Source organism: Saccopteryx leptura, chromosome X (assembly GCF_036850995.1).
Source record: "Saccopteryx leptura isolate mSacLep1 chromosome X, mSacLep1_pri_phased_curated, whole genome shotgun sequence".
NCBI lineage: Eukaryota > Metazoa > Chordata > Mammalia > Chiroptera > Emballonuridae > Saccopteryx > Saccopteryx leptura.
The window spans coordinates 31,386,754-31,404,221 of NC_089516.1; the positions used below are offsets into that span (position 1 = coordinate 31,386,754).

The 17,468-nt window shown below is 38.4% G+C and overlaps 1 protein-coding gene across 2 annotated transcripts in view; it reads right to left on the minus strand.

Moving 5' to 3' along the window:
• The window catches only part of SRPX (sushi repeat containing protein X-linked), a 91,621-nt gene continuing 74,153 nt past the window's right edge, over positions 1-17,468 (minus strand). For both annotated transcript variants that reach the window (XM_066356402.1, XM_066356401.1), the window contains 2 exons: positions 15,080-15,201; positions 1-533 (listed from right to left, as the gene is read on the minus strand). In XM_066356402.1, coding sequence (XP_066212499.1) covers positions 350-533; positions 15,080-15,201 — 306 coding nt within the window. In that variant the 3' untranslated portion in view covers positions 1-349. The remainder of the gene's footprint in view (positions 534-15,079; positions 15,202-17,468) is intronic.

The following is a 17,468-nucleotide window of genomic DNA, read 5'->3' on the forward strand; positions in this document are numbered from 1 at the left end:
TGTTTTATTAGCAAAAGTTTTATATAAAAATACTGAATAAAAGTTACCTGTCATATTGAATAACATATTGGAAATACGTGTATGACTGTGGTTTCTAATTTCTCTACAAAATTAACCAGCCATCATGGAATAAAGCATTAGAAATAGAAAATACAGTCATATCACTTTTTAGAACACTTCAAAGTACAAAGAGCATTGTGCTAATTTTTAAGTGCAAAGAAAGGTCATAATAAAATAGACTTTAAAAATTACAAATAAAAATCTGTACATCAAGGGTATTTTTAAGGCCTTTCTGTGTGTATAGCACTATGTAGAAAAGAAGAGGGACTGCAGAGAGAAAAACATCACATCAGGTGTTACAGGTTTGGCCCATTTCAGCTTGCAGGATCATCTCCTCTTTTCTCAAGGGAAAAGTGTCAATCAGGTTGAAGAGGGCCACAGGTGTCACCAGAGAGACATAACGCTCTTTGTCCATGCCATGCTTATCTATTAGCACCATGCTGAAGGAATACAGTGGGATTCGCAACAACAATCTAGGGCAGAAAAAGAGAAGAATATGTCAAACCTGACTCTCAAGGATTCGGATTGACCATCCAGAACCCAGTAGTCATACAGTGTGCAGAAAAAAGCTTAATACCACAAAGAACTGAATTGATCTTTAGATCCTTGCTATTCAAAATGGCGTTCCTTGGACCAGCATCATCATCACATGGAATCTTGTTAGAAATGGAGAATCCCACACTTTACCCCAAACCTATTGAATTAGAATTGGCATTATTAGCAAGATCCCTGGATGACTAGAATGCACATGAAAGGTAGAGTAGCACTGATTTAGATTATAATGGTCAGGAAATTATTAGGCCTGCAATGGTGCTATGTGCCTATAGTTGCTACAAGTCGTATAATACTAACAGATATTTTGCATTAAATTTTGAATCAGTCTAACTCTGCAGATTAGATTTACACAACCACATATGCACTAGAATTAGGCCAGTGGTTATCAACAGGGTTGATCTTGCCCCACAGGGGACTTTTGACCACGTTTGAACACATAGTTGGTTGTCACAGTAAGGTAAAGGCCAGAAATGCTGCTTAACATCCTCCAATGCAGAAGATTTCCCCTCCCCCAAACAAAAATGAATTATTCAGCATCAACTGGCAATAGTGCCAAAGTTGAAAAAGTCTGGACTACATAGAGCTGATTGAAATAAGTTTCTAGACTTTGTAGCTCTGGTCCATTCTGTAGCTAGCACAGGATTACACAGTTAGAGGGGAATGAACTTGATGTACACCCTATGTGTATTGAATTGGTTAATTATAATTTGTACCTCAAATAACTCCAAAGACTTTTGAAGTGGTTTCAAAAATCTATTTTTGTACTCTACATCACTAGAATTAAAACTGTAAAAAATATGATTTTTATATCAATATAAACATGTTTAGATGAAGAAAGCAAACAAATAGATAAGTTGAAGCCAGTAAATAATGAGCCTGCTCAATCTCTTCTGCAGGTTTTAATTTTTAGTTTAGCTATCTTGAGATTGTGTGTGAGACAGAATGTACTTGTGAATGTAGACCATAAAGTCAGGTGAGAGTAGAAAGCTAAACTGCTCTGTACCTTTAAGAAGAGAAGTATGAGAAGGGGTTTTTTTTGTTTGTTTTTTGTTTGTTTTTGGGTTTTTTTTTGTTTGTTTGGTTTTTTTGTTTTGTTTTGTTTTGGTGGTGGGAGAGAAGGTAAAATCCTAGCTGGGGAAGGGAGAGGAAATAGAAGAATTGAGAAGTAAGCTGATCCAGAGGGTTAAAAGGGAAAAGCAATATAGCAGTATCTGCAGCCTATGGGAAAGGGTGACCAGTAATGAATTGAACCATATGATGTTATAGTGCTTATGAGAATGGGTGGAAATCCACCATGTTTCCACCATCTGCTACCATGCCCATTCATCATGTAAGCCTTGTGCCTTGATTGACATAGAATACAAAGAGAGAAAACCACCAGGGAAAGAGATGAGTGGTTAGATCAACAGGATAGCAACAAACACAGAAAAGAACCCACCATGATCAAGAGATCACAAATCTCAGGGATGGATGATAAGACCCTGCAAAAGATGGGGGCTGGTGCCAGATTTACATCATAGTTACACATATATCTAACTAACATCAGATTGGAATGAGTTCTTCTTGGACAATCAGAGAACTCTGCAGACTCGAAAAATACTATGAGAGGTTCTGGTTCAAGAAGGTGACATAAGAAGATATTGAACTTGCCTTATCCCACAGACACACTGAATCTACAACTTTTTTTCCTCTTGGAAAAAAACTAGAAACTAGCAGAGGGACTCTTCATATTGGGTAATTAAGAAGGAAACCACATCTAAGCAGACAGGAAAGGCTGAGCCTCAGTCTTTCCATAAACCTCACTCCAGCATGATGACCCACAATTTGAGAAAACTAAAAACTGAGAGTTTTTCACTGAGGCGTGAAGGGTTTGTACCCCATATCAGGCACCCCAGCTTTTGAGACCTGCCACCTGAGAGATGAGGCTTCTAAACATTTAGCTTTGAAAACCAGTGGGGTTTGAGCCAATGAAACCTGCAGGACTATTAAAAACAAAAATGGCTCTTCAAGGGCTTGCATGCAGACTCACTGGCCCCAATACAGTGCAGAAAACAACCACTTAACAAGCACCTCTCACTTAGTGAGAGAGGCTCACTTGATCACTTTAAAGCATCAGACTGAGAGGCAGGAGCCTGACATTTACTATCCAGCAACAGAGACTGGTAGTCATCATTTTCTGCTTTCCCTCTGCCTTGCTAAACCCAGAAAGCACTTTCTCTTTTCTTTTCCTTTATGGTTCTTTTACTTATTTTCTTTTTGCCAGTGTCTGCCATCTTTACACTACAGCTGTTGGGTGCCTTCATTGTGAGACCCCTGAGGCCTGCTAAAGCCAGTGGGCAGTATAATTCTCTCTGTCTCAGTCTCAATCTCAGTCTCAGTCTCTGTCTCTCTCTATCTGCCCCTCTTTTTGTCTCCATTTCCATATCTATCTCTCCTTGTCTCACAATTGCTCTATCTCTTTATCTCTGTCTCTCCATCTCCCTCTCTCAGTCTCTTGGTCTGTTTTTTCTCTTAATCTGTTTCTCTAAGAATCTGTTTCTCTCCTATGATTTCTATTGCTGTGGGTGTCTTTCTATATCTCCATCTCTCTGTGTCTATCTCTATCTCTGTGTCTCTCTATATCTCTGTCCATCTTGGTCTCTCATCTCTGTCTCAGTCTCTGTGTATCTGTTTGCTTGAGCTACCTCTCCATATATCCCCCAATAAAATCTTTGCCTGTTTTCTCTCAAATGACCCTCTCTCCTCTCCCCAATCCTGTGTGTGTGTCTCTCTCTCCCTCATGCTCTCCATCACGCTCTCCCTCTTGTGGACCTTGAGAAAAAAAATACTCATAAGGGCTTCCAGTGGCTAATGGTGCTCAAATTAAAACAAAAAAATAAAACCCAAAACAACAACAACAACAAAAACCCAGAGCCTAGCAGCCATTTCTACACAGGGACCACTTATGCAAACTGTACCTCAGGTACTGAACTGCCTGCCATCTGAGCCAGTCCATATAAATAAAACAGTTGCTAGAATTCTGTTTCAACCAATGGGACTGAGACTTCTACTCCACAGCCTTTCCTTATGGAACTTGGCTGTAGAGAATATTTTATAAATTTGACACCAAAAGCAAGGGAAGTAAAGGCAAAAATAAATGAATGGGACTATATTAAACTAAAAAGCTTCTACACAGCAAAAGAAACTGACAACAAAACAAAAAAGCACCCAATCAAATAGGAGATGATATTTACAAACAACATCTATGATAAGGGATTAATATCCAAAATATATAAAGAACTCACAAAGCTCATGACAAAAAAGCAAACAATACAATTAAAAAATGGGCAGAGAGCCTGAACAGATACTTCTCCGAAAAAGACATACAAATGGCCAAGAGATATAGGAAAAGATGCTCATCTTCACTACCTATTACTGAAATGCAAATCAAACCTATAATGAGATACCACCTCAGACCTGTTAGATTGGCTATTATCAACAAGATGATTAACAAGTGTTGGAGAGGCTATGGAGAAAAAGGAACCCTCATTCACTTCTGTTGGGAATGTAAACTGGTACAGCCATTATGGAAGAAATTATGGTGGTTCCTCAAAAATTTGAGACTAGAACTACCATATGACCCAGCAATCCCTTTACTGGGTATCTAATCAAAATACTCGAAAACAAGCCCTGGCCGGTTGGCTCAGTAGTAGAGTGTCGGCCTGGTGTGCAGAAGTCCCGGGTTCGATTCCTGGCCAGGGCACACAGGAGAAGCGCCCATCTGCTTCTCCACCCCTCCCCCTCTCCTTCCTCTCTGTCTCTCTCTTCCCCTCCCGCAGCCGAGGCTCCATTGGAGCAAAGATGGCCCGGGCGCTGGGGATGGCTCCTTGGCCTCTGCCCCAGGCGCTGGAGTGGCTCTGGTCGCAACAGAGCAACGCCCCGGAGGGGCAGAGCATCGCCCCCTGGTGGGCAGAGCGTTGCCCCCTGGTGGGCGTGCTGGGTGGATCCCGGTCAGGCACATGTGAGAGTCTGTCTGACTGTCTCTCCCCGTTTCCAGCTTCAGAAAAAAAAAATACTCGAAAACATTGGTACACAGAGACACATGCACCCCCATGTTCATTGCAGCTCTATTCACAGTGATCAAGGCATGGAAACAACATAAGTGTCCTTTGATTGAGGACTGAATAATGCGAATGTGGTACATATATACCATGGAATACTATTAAGGTATAAGAAAAGATTACATATTGCTGTTTGTGACATAATGAATGGACCTTGAGAACATTATAGTAAGTGAAATGAGTAAATTAAAAGAGAGTTAAGAACTATATAATTTCACACATAGGTGGGATATAAAACTGAGACTCATAAACACAGATAAAAGTGAAGTGATTACCATGGGGAGGGAGTTGATGGGGAGTGAGTTAAAAGGGGAAAATATATGGTGATGGAAAATAACAAGACTTTGGGTGATGGACACACAACACAATCAACTGTTCAAATGCCATAGAAATGTTGACCTAAAATCTATGTACTCTTATTGATCAAAATCACCCCATTAAATGTAATTTCTAAATAAAATAATAAATAAATACAATTAAAATGAGCCTGACCAAGTGGTGGCGCAGTGGATAGAGCACTGGACTGGGATGCAGAGGACCCAGGTTCGAAACCCTGAGGTCACTAGCTTGAGTGCGGGCTCATCTGATTTGAGCAAGGCTCACCAGTTTGAGTCCAAGGTCGCTGGCTTGAGCAAGGGGTCACTCGGTCTGCTGTAGCCCCCTGGTCAAGGCACATATGAGAAAGCAATCAATGAACAACTAAGGTGCCACAATGAAGAATTGATGCTTCTCATCTCTCTCCCTTCTTGTCTGTCTGTCTCTGTCTCTGTCTTTGTCACACATACACACACAAAAAAAAATAAAATGAAAAAAAATTAGAAAAAGATATACTATTTGGGCAATTAAAAAAAATGAGACACGGACATAAAAATGAGACTCAGAGACATGGACAAGAGTGGGGGGGTTACGGGGTGGGGGGAGGAGAGGGAGGGGAGTGGGGGATGGGAGGGGCACAAAGAAAACCAGTTAGAAGGTGACGAAAGACAATTGGACTTTGGGTGATGGGAATGCAGCATAAGCAAATGGCAAAATAACCTAGAGCTGTTTTCTCTGAACATATGTACCCTGATTTATCAATGTCACCCCATTAAATTAATAAAAAAAATGAGACCCAACAAAGAAGTGTAGCATGGCTTACTGCTAAGTTTCATCCCCTACTTGAGGCCACTACTTCAAGACTGGGAGAGGTGTCTATTTTGTCTAATACCCAGAAACCAACAGTCAAACAAAATGAAGAAACAAAGGAATAAGTTCACCCAAAAGAGAACAAGATAAATCCTCTTGCTTCCCAATCTCTGCCTAAAGTGGTTCCTTTCTTCTATACCAGTGGTCCCCAACCCCCAGGCCACGACCGGTACAGTCCGTGGGCCATTTGGTACCCGTCCGCAGTGAAAGAATAAATAACTTATATTATTTCCATTTTATTTATATTTAAGTCTGAATGATGTTTTATTTTTTTAAAATGACCAGATTCCCTCTGTTACATCCATCTAAGACTCACTCTTGATACTTGTCTCAGTCACGTGATACATTTATCTGTCCCACTCTAAAGGCCGGTCCGTGAAAATATTTTCTGACATTAAACCAGTCTGTGGCCCAAAAACAGTTGGGGACCACTGTTCTATACTATATTCTACAGTGGAAATTAAAGGGGGTAGACCTCCATCTGTGCAGTCCCTTGTTCTTGACTGATGGGTCTGATAAAGGGGATGAGCCCTGACACTGACTCCCATAGGTAATGCATGTGAGAAATCATCTCTGTATGACATTTACCTGAACACAATAACAATTGATTTTTTAAAATCGTAGGCTGCTTTGCAAAATTTCCATTTCTAAACTGTGAAGCCTTTAATAAAACCCTAGGGCCAGTGGTTCTCCCAGTGTGGTCCCCAGACCAGCAGCATCAGCAACGCCAGGGATCCTGCTAGAAATTCTAATTTTCAGGCCCCATTCTAAACCTACTGAATGAAAACTCTGGGGGTGGAGCCCAGCATTCTGTTTTAACAGCCCTCCAGGGAATTCTGATGCAGGCTCAAGTTTAATAACCACTGTATAATTCATTTATGCAATTTATTTGTTGCTTAAATCATCCTCAACTTACAGAGGTCTATACTAGCCCCCAAATACACAACCCGATTTTTATGTTTTTCAAATTTAAACAGTAAAATCCCACCAAGATTCCCTCTCTCTGTATATGCAATCCAAAGAAACTTTTAGCAAATTAAGAATAATTTATACAGGGTATAAACAGGTAGTTCTAAATAAGCAAAAGCTTCATAAAAGCTACTTTGAGAATTTTCATTATAAATATTCAGATGTCAACATAATCCTTTCTGCTGAGTTTTGTGGCCTTCAACTCAAGGTGTTAGTAATTGTAAATACAATCTTAAAGGCTACTGTCACCTTGGGAAATGTTAAAGCAGTTTCAATTTAGAATCATTTACTCCACTTAGCACTAAAATGGTGCCAGCACTATGGTAAGTACTGGGTAATGAATTTTTAAATTACATTACTGGGGTGACATTGGTGAATAAGATCATATAGGTTTACATTGCAAATCTCTATGATACATGAGCTGTGTATTGCATTGTGTACCCACCACCCAAAATCAAATCATCTTCTGTCACCATATATTTGGCCCCATTTACCCTTTCCTATCCCCATTCCCCATCCCCTTCCCTCTGGTAACAAACATACTGTTGTTTGTGTCTATGAGTTAGTTTTTTGTACCACAAGTGAGAGAAATCATATGGTTCTTAGTTTTTTCTGACTTATTTCATATTCTCAAGGTCCATCCATGTTTTTGCAAATGACAGTATTCTATCTTTTCTTATGGCTGAGTAATACTTCACAGTATATAAGCACCACATCTTCTTTGTCCAATACTTTGTCAAAGGACATTTTTGTTGCTTCCATATGTTGGCCATCATGAACAAAGCTACAATGAACATAAGGGTGCATATATCTTTGCTAATAAATGTTTTTGAATTTTTCAGATTTAGAAAAATCTGACCCCAGTTAAGGGATTGCTGGGGTCATATGGTAACTTAATTTTATTTTACTTTTTGAGGAAAAAAAACACCATACTGTTGTCCTTAGTGTATCAGTCTACATTCCTACCAGCAATGAATGAGGGTTCCTTTTTCTCCACAACCTCTCCAACACTTGTTATTACCTGTCTTGTTGATATAAGCCATTCTAACAAGTGTGAGGTGGTGTCTCATTGTAGCTTGATTCGCATTTCCCTAATAGCTACTGAAGTTGAGTACCTTTTTATATATCTGTGGCTATTTGTATGTCTTTTGCTAGAAGTATCTGTTTAGGTCTTCTGCCCACTTTTTAATTACTGTATTCCCCCATGTATAAGACGCACCCCTTTTCAAAAAAATTTGGGGTCTAAAAACTGGGTGCGTCTTATACAGTGGTTGTAGATTTTTTTAACTTGCATTTCCTGCTTTTTCATGCTTGTTTTTGCACTCATTCTTGAAGACAGTGATTCATTGTCAGACACAGATGAGGACAAGCTAATGGATGGGAGTTTTGACAGTGATGAGGAGTTGTATGAATTTAATGAGTAAAACTTGAATTCAATACCTTTATGTAATACATTTTTTTTTTTTTTACAAATTTTAGACCCCAATTTTAAGGTGCATCTTATACATGGGGAAATATGGTAGATTGGAGTTGAGTTGTATGAGTTCTTTACATATTTTGAATATTAACCCCTTGTCAATGTTGTTATTTTCAAATATCATCTCCCCTTAGGTTGGTTGTCTTTTTGTTTTGCTGTCGGTTTCTTTTGCTGTGCACAAACTTTTTAGTTTGATATACTCCCATTCCTTTATTGTTGCCTTTATTTCCCTTGCCGTTGGGGTTAAATTCATAAAATGTTCCCTAAGAACAAGGCCCATGAGTTTAGTACCTATGTTTTTTTTCATGTAATTTATTGTTTCAGATCTCATATTTAGGTCTTGGATCCATTTTGAATTAATTTTTGTTCGTAGAGATAAACTGTAATCTAGTTTCTTTCTTTTGCATGTAGTTTTCCAATTTTCACAGCACCATTTATTAAAGATGCTTTCTTTTCTCCATTGTGTATTTCTAGCTCATTTGTCAAAAATTTTTTTGGCCATATATATGTGGTTTTATTCCTAGGCTCTCAATTCTGTTCCATTGGTCTGTGTGTCTGTTTTTCTGCCAATACCATGCTGTTTTGATTATCGTGGCTTTGTAATATAACTTGAAGTCAGGTAGTGTGATACCTCTGGCTTCATTCTTTTTTCTCAGGATTTCTTTGGCTATTTGGGGTCTTTGTGGTCCTTTATGATTTTTTTGTTCTATTTATTTAAAAAATGACATTGGGATTTTGATAGGAATTGCATTACATTTGTATATCGCTTTGGGTAATATGGCCATCTTAATTGTGTTGTTTCTTCTGATCCATGAACATGGAATATTTTTCCATTTCATTGTCTTTTTCAATTTCTTAAATAATGCTTTGTTGTTTTCAGTATATAGGTTCTTCATATTCTTTGTTAAGTTTATTCCTAGGTGTTTTATTATTTTTGCTGCAACTAAAAAAGAATTTTTTTTCATTTCTTTTTTTTCTGAGATTTCATTGTCAGCATACAGAGAAGCCATGGATTTTTGTACATTAATTTGTATATTGCAAATTTACTGTACTTGTTTATTGACTTTAAAAGTTTTTTGATAAGATCTTTAGGCTTTTCTATATACAGAGTCATGTCTGCAAAAAGTAACACTTTAACTTCTTCATTACCAATTGGATGCCTTTTATTTCTCTTGCCTGATTGCTCTGGGTAGGGCTTCCAGAGCTAGGATAAATAACAGTGGTGAGAGTGGGCATTCTTGTCTTGTTCCTGATTTCATAGAAAAAATCTTTGTTTCTCACCATTGATTGTATCAGCTGAGGGTCTGTCATATATGGCCTTTATCATGTTGAGGTACAGTACTTTCCTACTATATCCATTTTATTGAGCTTTTTAATAATAAATGGATGTTATATCTTATCAAATGCTTTTTCTGCATCTATTGATAAAATCATATGATTTTTCTCCCTTGTTTTCTTAATGTAATGTATTACATTGATCAATTTGTGTGTGTGTTGAATTATCCTTGTACCCCTGGAGTGAACACCACTTGATCATCAAGTGTGTTTTTTAAAAAATGTATTTTTGTATTCAATTTGCTTGTATTTTGTTTAGGATTTTTGCATCTGTATTCAGCATATATATTGGTTGGTAGTTCTTTGTGTTATCCGCTCCAGCTATTAGTATCAGGATTTTCGTGGCCTCATAAAATGTTTTAAAAAGTGTTGCCTCTTCTCCAATTTCTTGGAAGACTTTGAGAAGGATGGACATTAAATTTTCTTTGAAAGGTTGGTAGAATTCACTAATGTAGTTATCTGGTCCTGGACTTTTTTTTTTTTTTTTTTTTGCATTTTTCTGAAGCTGGAAACAGGGAGAGACAGTCAGACAGACTCCTGCATGCGCCCGACCGGGATCCACCCGGCACGCCCACCATGGGGCGACGCTCTGCCCACCAGGGGGCGATGCTCTGCCCATCCTGGGCGTCGCCATGTTGCGACCAGAGCCACTCTAGCGCCTGAGGCAGAGGCCACAGAGCCATCCCCAGCGCCCAGGCCATCTTCGCTCCAATGGAGCCTTGGCTGCAGGAGGGGAAGAGAGAGACAGAGAGGAAGGCGTGGCGGAGGGGTGGAGAAGCAAATGGGCGCTTCTCCTGTATGCCCTGGCCAGGAATCGAACCCGAGTCCTCCGCACGCTAGGCCGACGCTCTACCGCTGAGCCAACCGGCCAGGGCGGACTTTTGGTTTTTTAGGTGAACTTTTTATGGTTGTTTCAGTTTTCTGACTGTTGATTAGTGTATTTAGATTTTTCAATCCTTCCTTATTCAGTCTAAGAAGGTTCCATATTTCTAGGTTATTTGTTTCTTCTAGGTTATTGAATTCAGTGACATACAGTCTTTCATAGTATTCTAGTATGGTTTTGTGTATCTATGATTTCTGTGGTAATTTTTCCTCTTTTATTTCTGATTTTGCTTATACAAGTCTTTTGTCTTTTTTTCCTAAATGGGTGTAGTCAGGGATTTATCAACTTGATTAACCTTTTCAACGAACCAGCTTTCTGTTGTATTAATTTTTAAATTTTTTATTTATTAATTTTTTATAGAGAAAAGGAGGGAAAAAGAGAAGAACATTGTTGTTCAACTTATTTATTCATTCATTGGTTGATTTTTGTATATACTCCAACCCAGAATCAAACCCAAAACCTTGGCATGTTGGGGCAGTATTCTATCTAACTGAGCTCCCAGGCTAGGGCTTTTATTATTTTGTATAGTCTTTTTGTTCTCTATTTCATTCACTTCTACTCTAATTTTTATTATTTCCTTTCTTCTGCTGACTTTGGGATTTTGTTCTTCTTTTTCTAGTTCCTTAGGATACAATGTTAGGTTGTTTACTTAGAATCTCTCTTGTTTCTTGATGTAGACCTGTAGTAATATAAACTTATTACTGCTTTTGCTACATCCCAGAAGTTTTTATATGTCATATTGTCATTCTCATTTGTCTGTATATATCTTTTGATCTCACCTTTTATTTCCTCTTGGAGCCAGTCATTTTTTAGTAGTATGTTGTTTAATATCTACATATTTGTGGATATCTTAACTTCCTTTTTGCAGTTGATTTCTAATTTCAAAGTATTGTGGTCAAAGAATGCTTGAAATAATTTCAATCTTCTTCTTTTTATTTTTCTGAAGTTAGAAGCAAAGAGGCAGTCAGACAGACTCCTGCAGGCACCCAACCAGGATCCACCTGGCATGCTCACCAGGGCGATGTTCTGCCCATCTAGGGCATTCCTTCACTGCAGCCGGAGCCATTCTAGCACCTGAGGTGGAGGCCATGGAGCCGTCCTCAGTGCCTGGCCCAACTTTGCTCCAATGGAGCCTTGGCTGTGGGAGGGGAAGAGAGAGATAAAGAGAAAGGAGAGGAGTAAGATTGGAGAAGCAGATGGGTGCTTCTCCTGTGTGCCCTGGCTGGGAATTGAATCCAGGACTTCCACATGTCGGGCCGATGCTCTACCGCTGAGCCAACTGGCCAGGGCCAATTTCAATCTTCTTAAATTTTTGAAACTGGTTTTGTGATCCAACATATGCTCTATCCTTGAGACTGTTCCCTGTGCACTGAAGAAAAATGTATAAACTACTGTTTTGGTATGAAAAGCTCTGTAAATGTCAATTATGTCCATTTGGTCTAATACGGCATTTAAGGCCAATATTTATTGATAATAAGTTTAGATGATCTGTCTAGAGCTGTCAATGTAATATTTATTTCCCAATTATGATTGTGTTTTCTTCTAGTTCTCTCTTTAGTTTTGTTAGTAGTTGCTTTATGCATTTTTGTGCTCCCTGATTGGGTACATATATATTGAGAAGTGTTATGCCTTCTTAATGTAGTATCCCCTTTATCATTATAAAACATCCATTTTTATCTCTTGTTACCTTTGTTATCTTGAGATCTATTTTGTCAGATATAAGTATGACTATGACTGCTTTTCTGTGGAGGCTATTTGATGGGTGTATATTTCTACTCTTTTACTTTGAATTTATCATTGTCTTTGGAGCTTAGATATGTCTCCTGAAGGCAGCATTAGTTGGGTTATGTTTTTTGATCCAATTTGCTAATCTCTGTCTTTTTATTGATGAACTCAGTCTATTTACATTTAGGGTAATTATTGATGTATGAGGATTTCCTATAGCCATTTTATCTTATTTTCTGGTAGCTCTGTGCCTGCATTGGTTCTTTTTCTTTGTGTTTCTGTCTGTTGTTTTCATTTGGTGGTATTCCATACCTGTTTCCTTTGTTTTCTCTTTTTGAAGTTATGTGTCTCAGTTGTTTTGTGTGTGTGTGTGTGTGTGTGTGTGTGTTTACCACTAGTTTTATGAAAATAAAGTTTCACATATACAGTGGTCCTTTTTCTTTTGAATGTGTCTGATCTCTATCCTCCTTTACAAATTCTGACCTTTACACCTCCCCTTTTATTTTTGTTGTCACAAATTATCCCTGTTTATGCTGTAACTTTGTTGTTGATTGTGGGGCTGATGCTAGGCATGGCCCTACCCCTCCCGAGATGCTAGATAGCTGTCTGGCTAGCAGCCATAAAGAAGGAGAAACAGAGCCTGGTCCCAAGAAGTTCCCATGGAGTACACTAAATGAAAGGTCTGATTTTCCCATATATAACCCAGAATGTTGTGTTTTCTTCTGTTCACAGTATTGCTTTATCCTCTCTCCTCTGGTATATAAGAAGAAGGGAGGGAGCTGTTTAGGTGTGGTTCTTGCTGCCCAACCAGCCACTATCGGGCTTCCCCTGTAACATGAGTAATAAGTAGCTATGTCTTCTGCATGTGGTCTTCTTGGTGATTTTTTCCAGGTACTGGGTTAACTTCCTTGACTTGGAACTCTGTTGCAGTGATCATACTTGCAGTTTTGCACTTTTGTTCTTTGTTTCAGGTAGAATAACCCCCTTGAATATTTCTTGCAATGGATGGGTAGTAATTTTTGAAAATATCTGGTACTGCCTGACTTGTGGTGACGCAGTGGATAAAGCATCGACCTGGAAATGCTGAGGTCGCCAGATCGAAACCCTGGGCTTGCCTGGTCAAGGCACATATGGGAGTTGATGCTTCCAGCTCCTCCCCCCTTCTCTTTCTCTGTCTCTCCTCTCTCTCTCTCTCTGTCTCTCTCTCTTTCTATCTATCTCTCCTTCTCCTCTCTAAAATGAATAAAAAAATAAAACTGTGAGTTACCTTTATTTTAAAAAAAAGAAAATATCTGGTACTAATCTCAAAGAATGTGCTAGATGCAAATAGAATAGGACAAAAAATAAAAAATAAAAGCTTATGAGTGTATCCAGTTTTCTCCTTATCTTCAGCCAGATGAAGAGAATTAAGGATTAAGGCATCTTCTTTTTTTGTACTATCTTTGACCCTCTGATTATTTTACCTTGATGCAAATGAGTCAGACTCTTTTTAGAACAACAGAGGTATAAATCAAATATGGGATGTGTCAAAAGGCAGATGGAAAATAGGGAAATGGAAGAGGCAATCATGTCAATTATAACATCACTTGCTGTGGACATGTTTCTATAACATACTTCTCAAGGAATTACTGCGACTGTCTTTGAACATCTATGATAGGGTTCACCAAGTCCTATTTCATTTCCTTCTTCCTAGGAATACAAAAAGACTGCATTTCTCAGCCTACCTAGAAATTCGATCATAAACATATGACAAGTCCTGACCAATAGACTAAGAGAGAGAGCGATTTTATGTTTCTAACATGAAGCATAGAAGAATAGTATGTTTTTTGGGTAAGAGGGTATAGGGGGAATAAATGGTGATATATGTAGACTTAACTTGGGGGGTGAACATACAATAAAAGATACAGATGTGTTACAGACTTGAGCATCTGAAACCTGTATAATTTTGTCAACCAGTGCCATCCCAATAAATTCAATAAAAAGGGAACAAAAGAGCAGTATAGTTTGTTTTTAGTCTCTCTGTATCTTTTACTCTTTTGAAGAAATCTGGAAGCTATGTGTTCTGAATGTTGATGCTACAAGACAGTGGAACTGCCATCAGCCTGGGAACCTGAAGGACTATGTAGAGCAGCGATCTGCACTGTACCTTGCAGTATGTGAGAAAAAAGAGATTGGTGAGAAAGAAAGAGTTGCAGGAGTTTTGCTTTAGCCTAATTATCTGTTTTTGCAATGGTTAAGAGATGTAAATAAAAATTTGGGTTGTTCTGAAATTACCTTTCGTCTGCTCAATTTCGCTTTTTTAATCACCATTACTCAGTCTGACCACCATGGTTCTAGCTTTATAAGTATTACCTAAATAAAATATAATTGTTAAAATGGTGATATGTACAAATTTCCTGGAAGCATGGAGAAAAAAGAGGTCAAGCCTAGAAAGGATTATTGGGTGCCTACCTACCTTCTTAATAAGACCAAGGGTTATTTAAGTCCTTTTTATAGGCTTTCCTGTACCCATCCCACTCTCACCAAGAGGAAAAAAATAAAATAACAAAGACAAAATAAAAACACTTAGTTCGAAGGTGAAAGAAGAAAACACTGGTAATTAATCATAGCATGATACATTTTGACAAGCAACAAGCCAATTGACATGGTTATAATAGTCCCATAATAAAAGTAATTAAAGGTTGACAGTTACCTGGAATCAATACTGACTAGAAAGAAATCAGGGAACCTGATTTTTTTTTTAAAGTGCTTTTACGGGGGAGAAAATTTAAGGACAGGAAATCTCCCTACCTGAGCTGCAGAGCTAGGGCTGGAGGCATCATCTTTGCTCCTATCCTGCCAATGAGGGTCGGGAACACGCCTACCAGCTCTATCACAGTGATATGTCGAAGATCCAGGCTGCACTGTGCTTGCTGAATAAATAAATGAAACAATAGGGGAGGTATGAGCATAGCTGAAGAAAGAGACTTTCATGTCAAACTCAGACTGACAAAAACATAATTATCTGTTTTTAGAAGTTTATTTGCTCACTCCACACTGTCCTGAAAAGTTGAAAAATTGGGGTCAAACCAGTGACTATAAAACCTTAATATCTTCTTAGAGGAATAATTCAGAAATAGCTTGGCAATAAAATTTTTAATACCTCAGCAAAACAGTCTCTGTTTTTCCAGATGCAATAGATCTTTACTTGAGCCAAATTTCCTAGAAAGTGTCCAATACTATCCCTAGAGGATTCTAAATTTCTCATTGCAAGGAGAGAAGAATATTTCCAGAGTACACTTACATGACCTTGTGTCCACCCTTCACATTCCTTGCTCTATATCCCCCATTCCCAAATATTCAGGGAAGCAAGAATAAAAGGTTCCAGCTCTCTGAGTTGGCCCTTGGCAAGAAACTCAGAAACATGGCCACTCAGTCAAGTGCCAGGAGGTCTCTCATCAGGAGCAGCAATGGCAATAGGGAACAAAAAATAACATAAGACAAATATGCCTAAACAAGAAAATTAATTTGAACTTCTTGAATTATTAGAACACTATTTTTTAAATTACAATTCCACTGAAACAACCCTGGATGCAATGACAGAATTGTTAATATATATATATTATTCCAACTGAAACATCTAAGTCAATCAAACCTTTCCCTGAAAGTTCTGGTTAAGATACAAATATAAATATATTGAGTCAAGGGAGGTCACATATAAACAATTTGATGCCAACTATCTTAATCAACCTGTTGACTGGTAATTTAGCTGGTACCCAAAGGAATGGGCTAGATTAGGGCAGGTGTCAGCAGACCTTTTCTGCAAAGGGCCAGATAATAAATATGTTAGGTTTTAAGAGGCTGGATGGTCTTTGTCCTAATCAATTTTACCACCACTGAGGTACACAAGCAGCCACAGACAATGCACACAAAAAAAATCAAGTGTGGCTGTGTTCCAATAAAAGTTTATCTTCAAAAGTCATAGTTTACCAAAATAGAGGAAAAGCACTTTGTTTGGGTTAATTATTTTTCTATTGAATAATTAGATATCAGGAAATGTTTGATCATGGAATATAGCCTGCAAGGCCAATTTCCCACAAAATGGAGTGGTGTGAACTTGTGTTATCTGAAGAGCAAGTCCCTTAGGTGGGACAAGGGGATACAAGGATCGAGGTAAGGTAGCAGGGATTGGGGATGAGGACACAATAAATTGGGTTCCTATCTAAGAAGCCTGAAAAATTTTGTATGGTTGTTCAGAGTTCATTGGAAGTCCTTTAAGTATACGAGGAGAATAAAGACTAGAATTTACTGTATTAATGCTTAAATGAGAAGTAAGTTTGTAGCTTTTGATTAAACCAAGATTGTTGTAAACACTTAGTTCTCTTCAGTATAATAAATGAAATATCCCTCAAAAAAATTGCAGCACCATGTCAATGACCCAGTGCACTTCCTGCTTCTTCAGTATTTATTCAATCAGATTAGCCATACTTATTGCAAACCATCTTAAGGACAATATCAAGCAAGTTCTAGTTCAATCTTCCAGTTTCTAGTTGTTGGTGTTGTTTTTTAAAGACACTGATTGCCTCATTTAGTAGTTACAAAATTTATACAACCGAGAGGGACACATTTCCTAGAAAACTGTTCCTCAAATTTTAAGATCCTTAAGAATCACCTGGTCTAATTAAAATGTAGATTCTGACCCAGTAGGTCTAGAATGGGCCTTGAGAATTTGCAGCTCTAGCGAGCTACCAGGTGATGCTGATGTCACTGGTCCATGAACCACACTTTGAGAACCAGTGTTCTAAAGATGGCCACCACTCTCTGAGAAGTTCTGTGAGAGTTAGAGTAGCTTCCTAGGGGTAGAATGTAGGGCCTGAGGGTGCCTGGATTTCCCTTGTCCCTTAAGGGAGTCTTTTGAGATAATGATTGATCATTTACAGCCCAGGCATATCCTGAATGGTTCAGCAATGACAATCATTTTTTAGGTGGGCCTGAACAGCATGTCAATGAGGCTTATTAGAGACAGCAAACTAACCTCATTAGGTGAAAAATGATTGGATTAGGGCTGGGGAGTCGATGTTATCAGAACCAGAAATGAACAATGGTAACTCTAAAGGGCCAGTACCTGAAGTTCACAGTGAATGGATTAGGCATTGAAGCTGGCCTTTACTTTTATTGAAGTGACTGGGTCCTTCTGTTA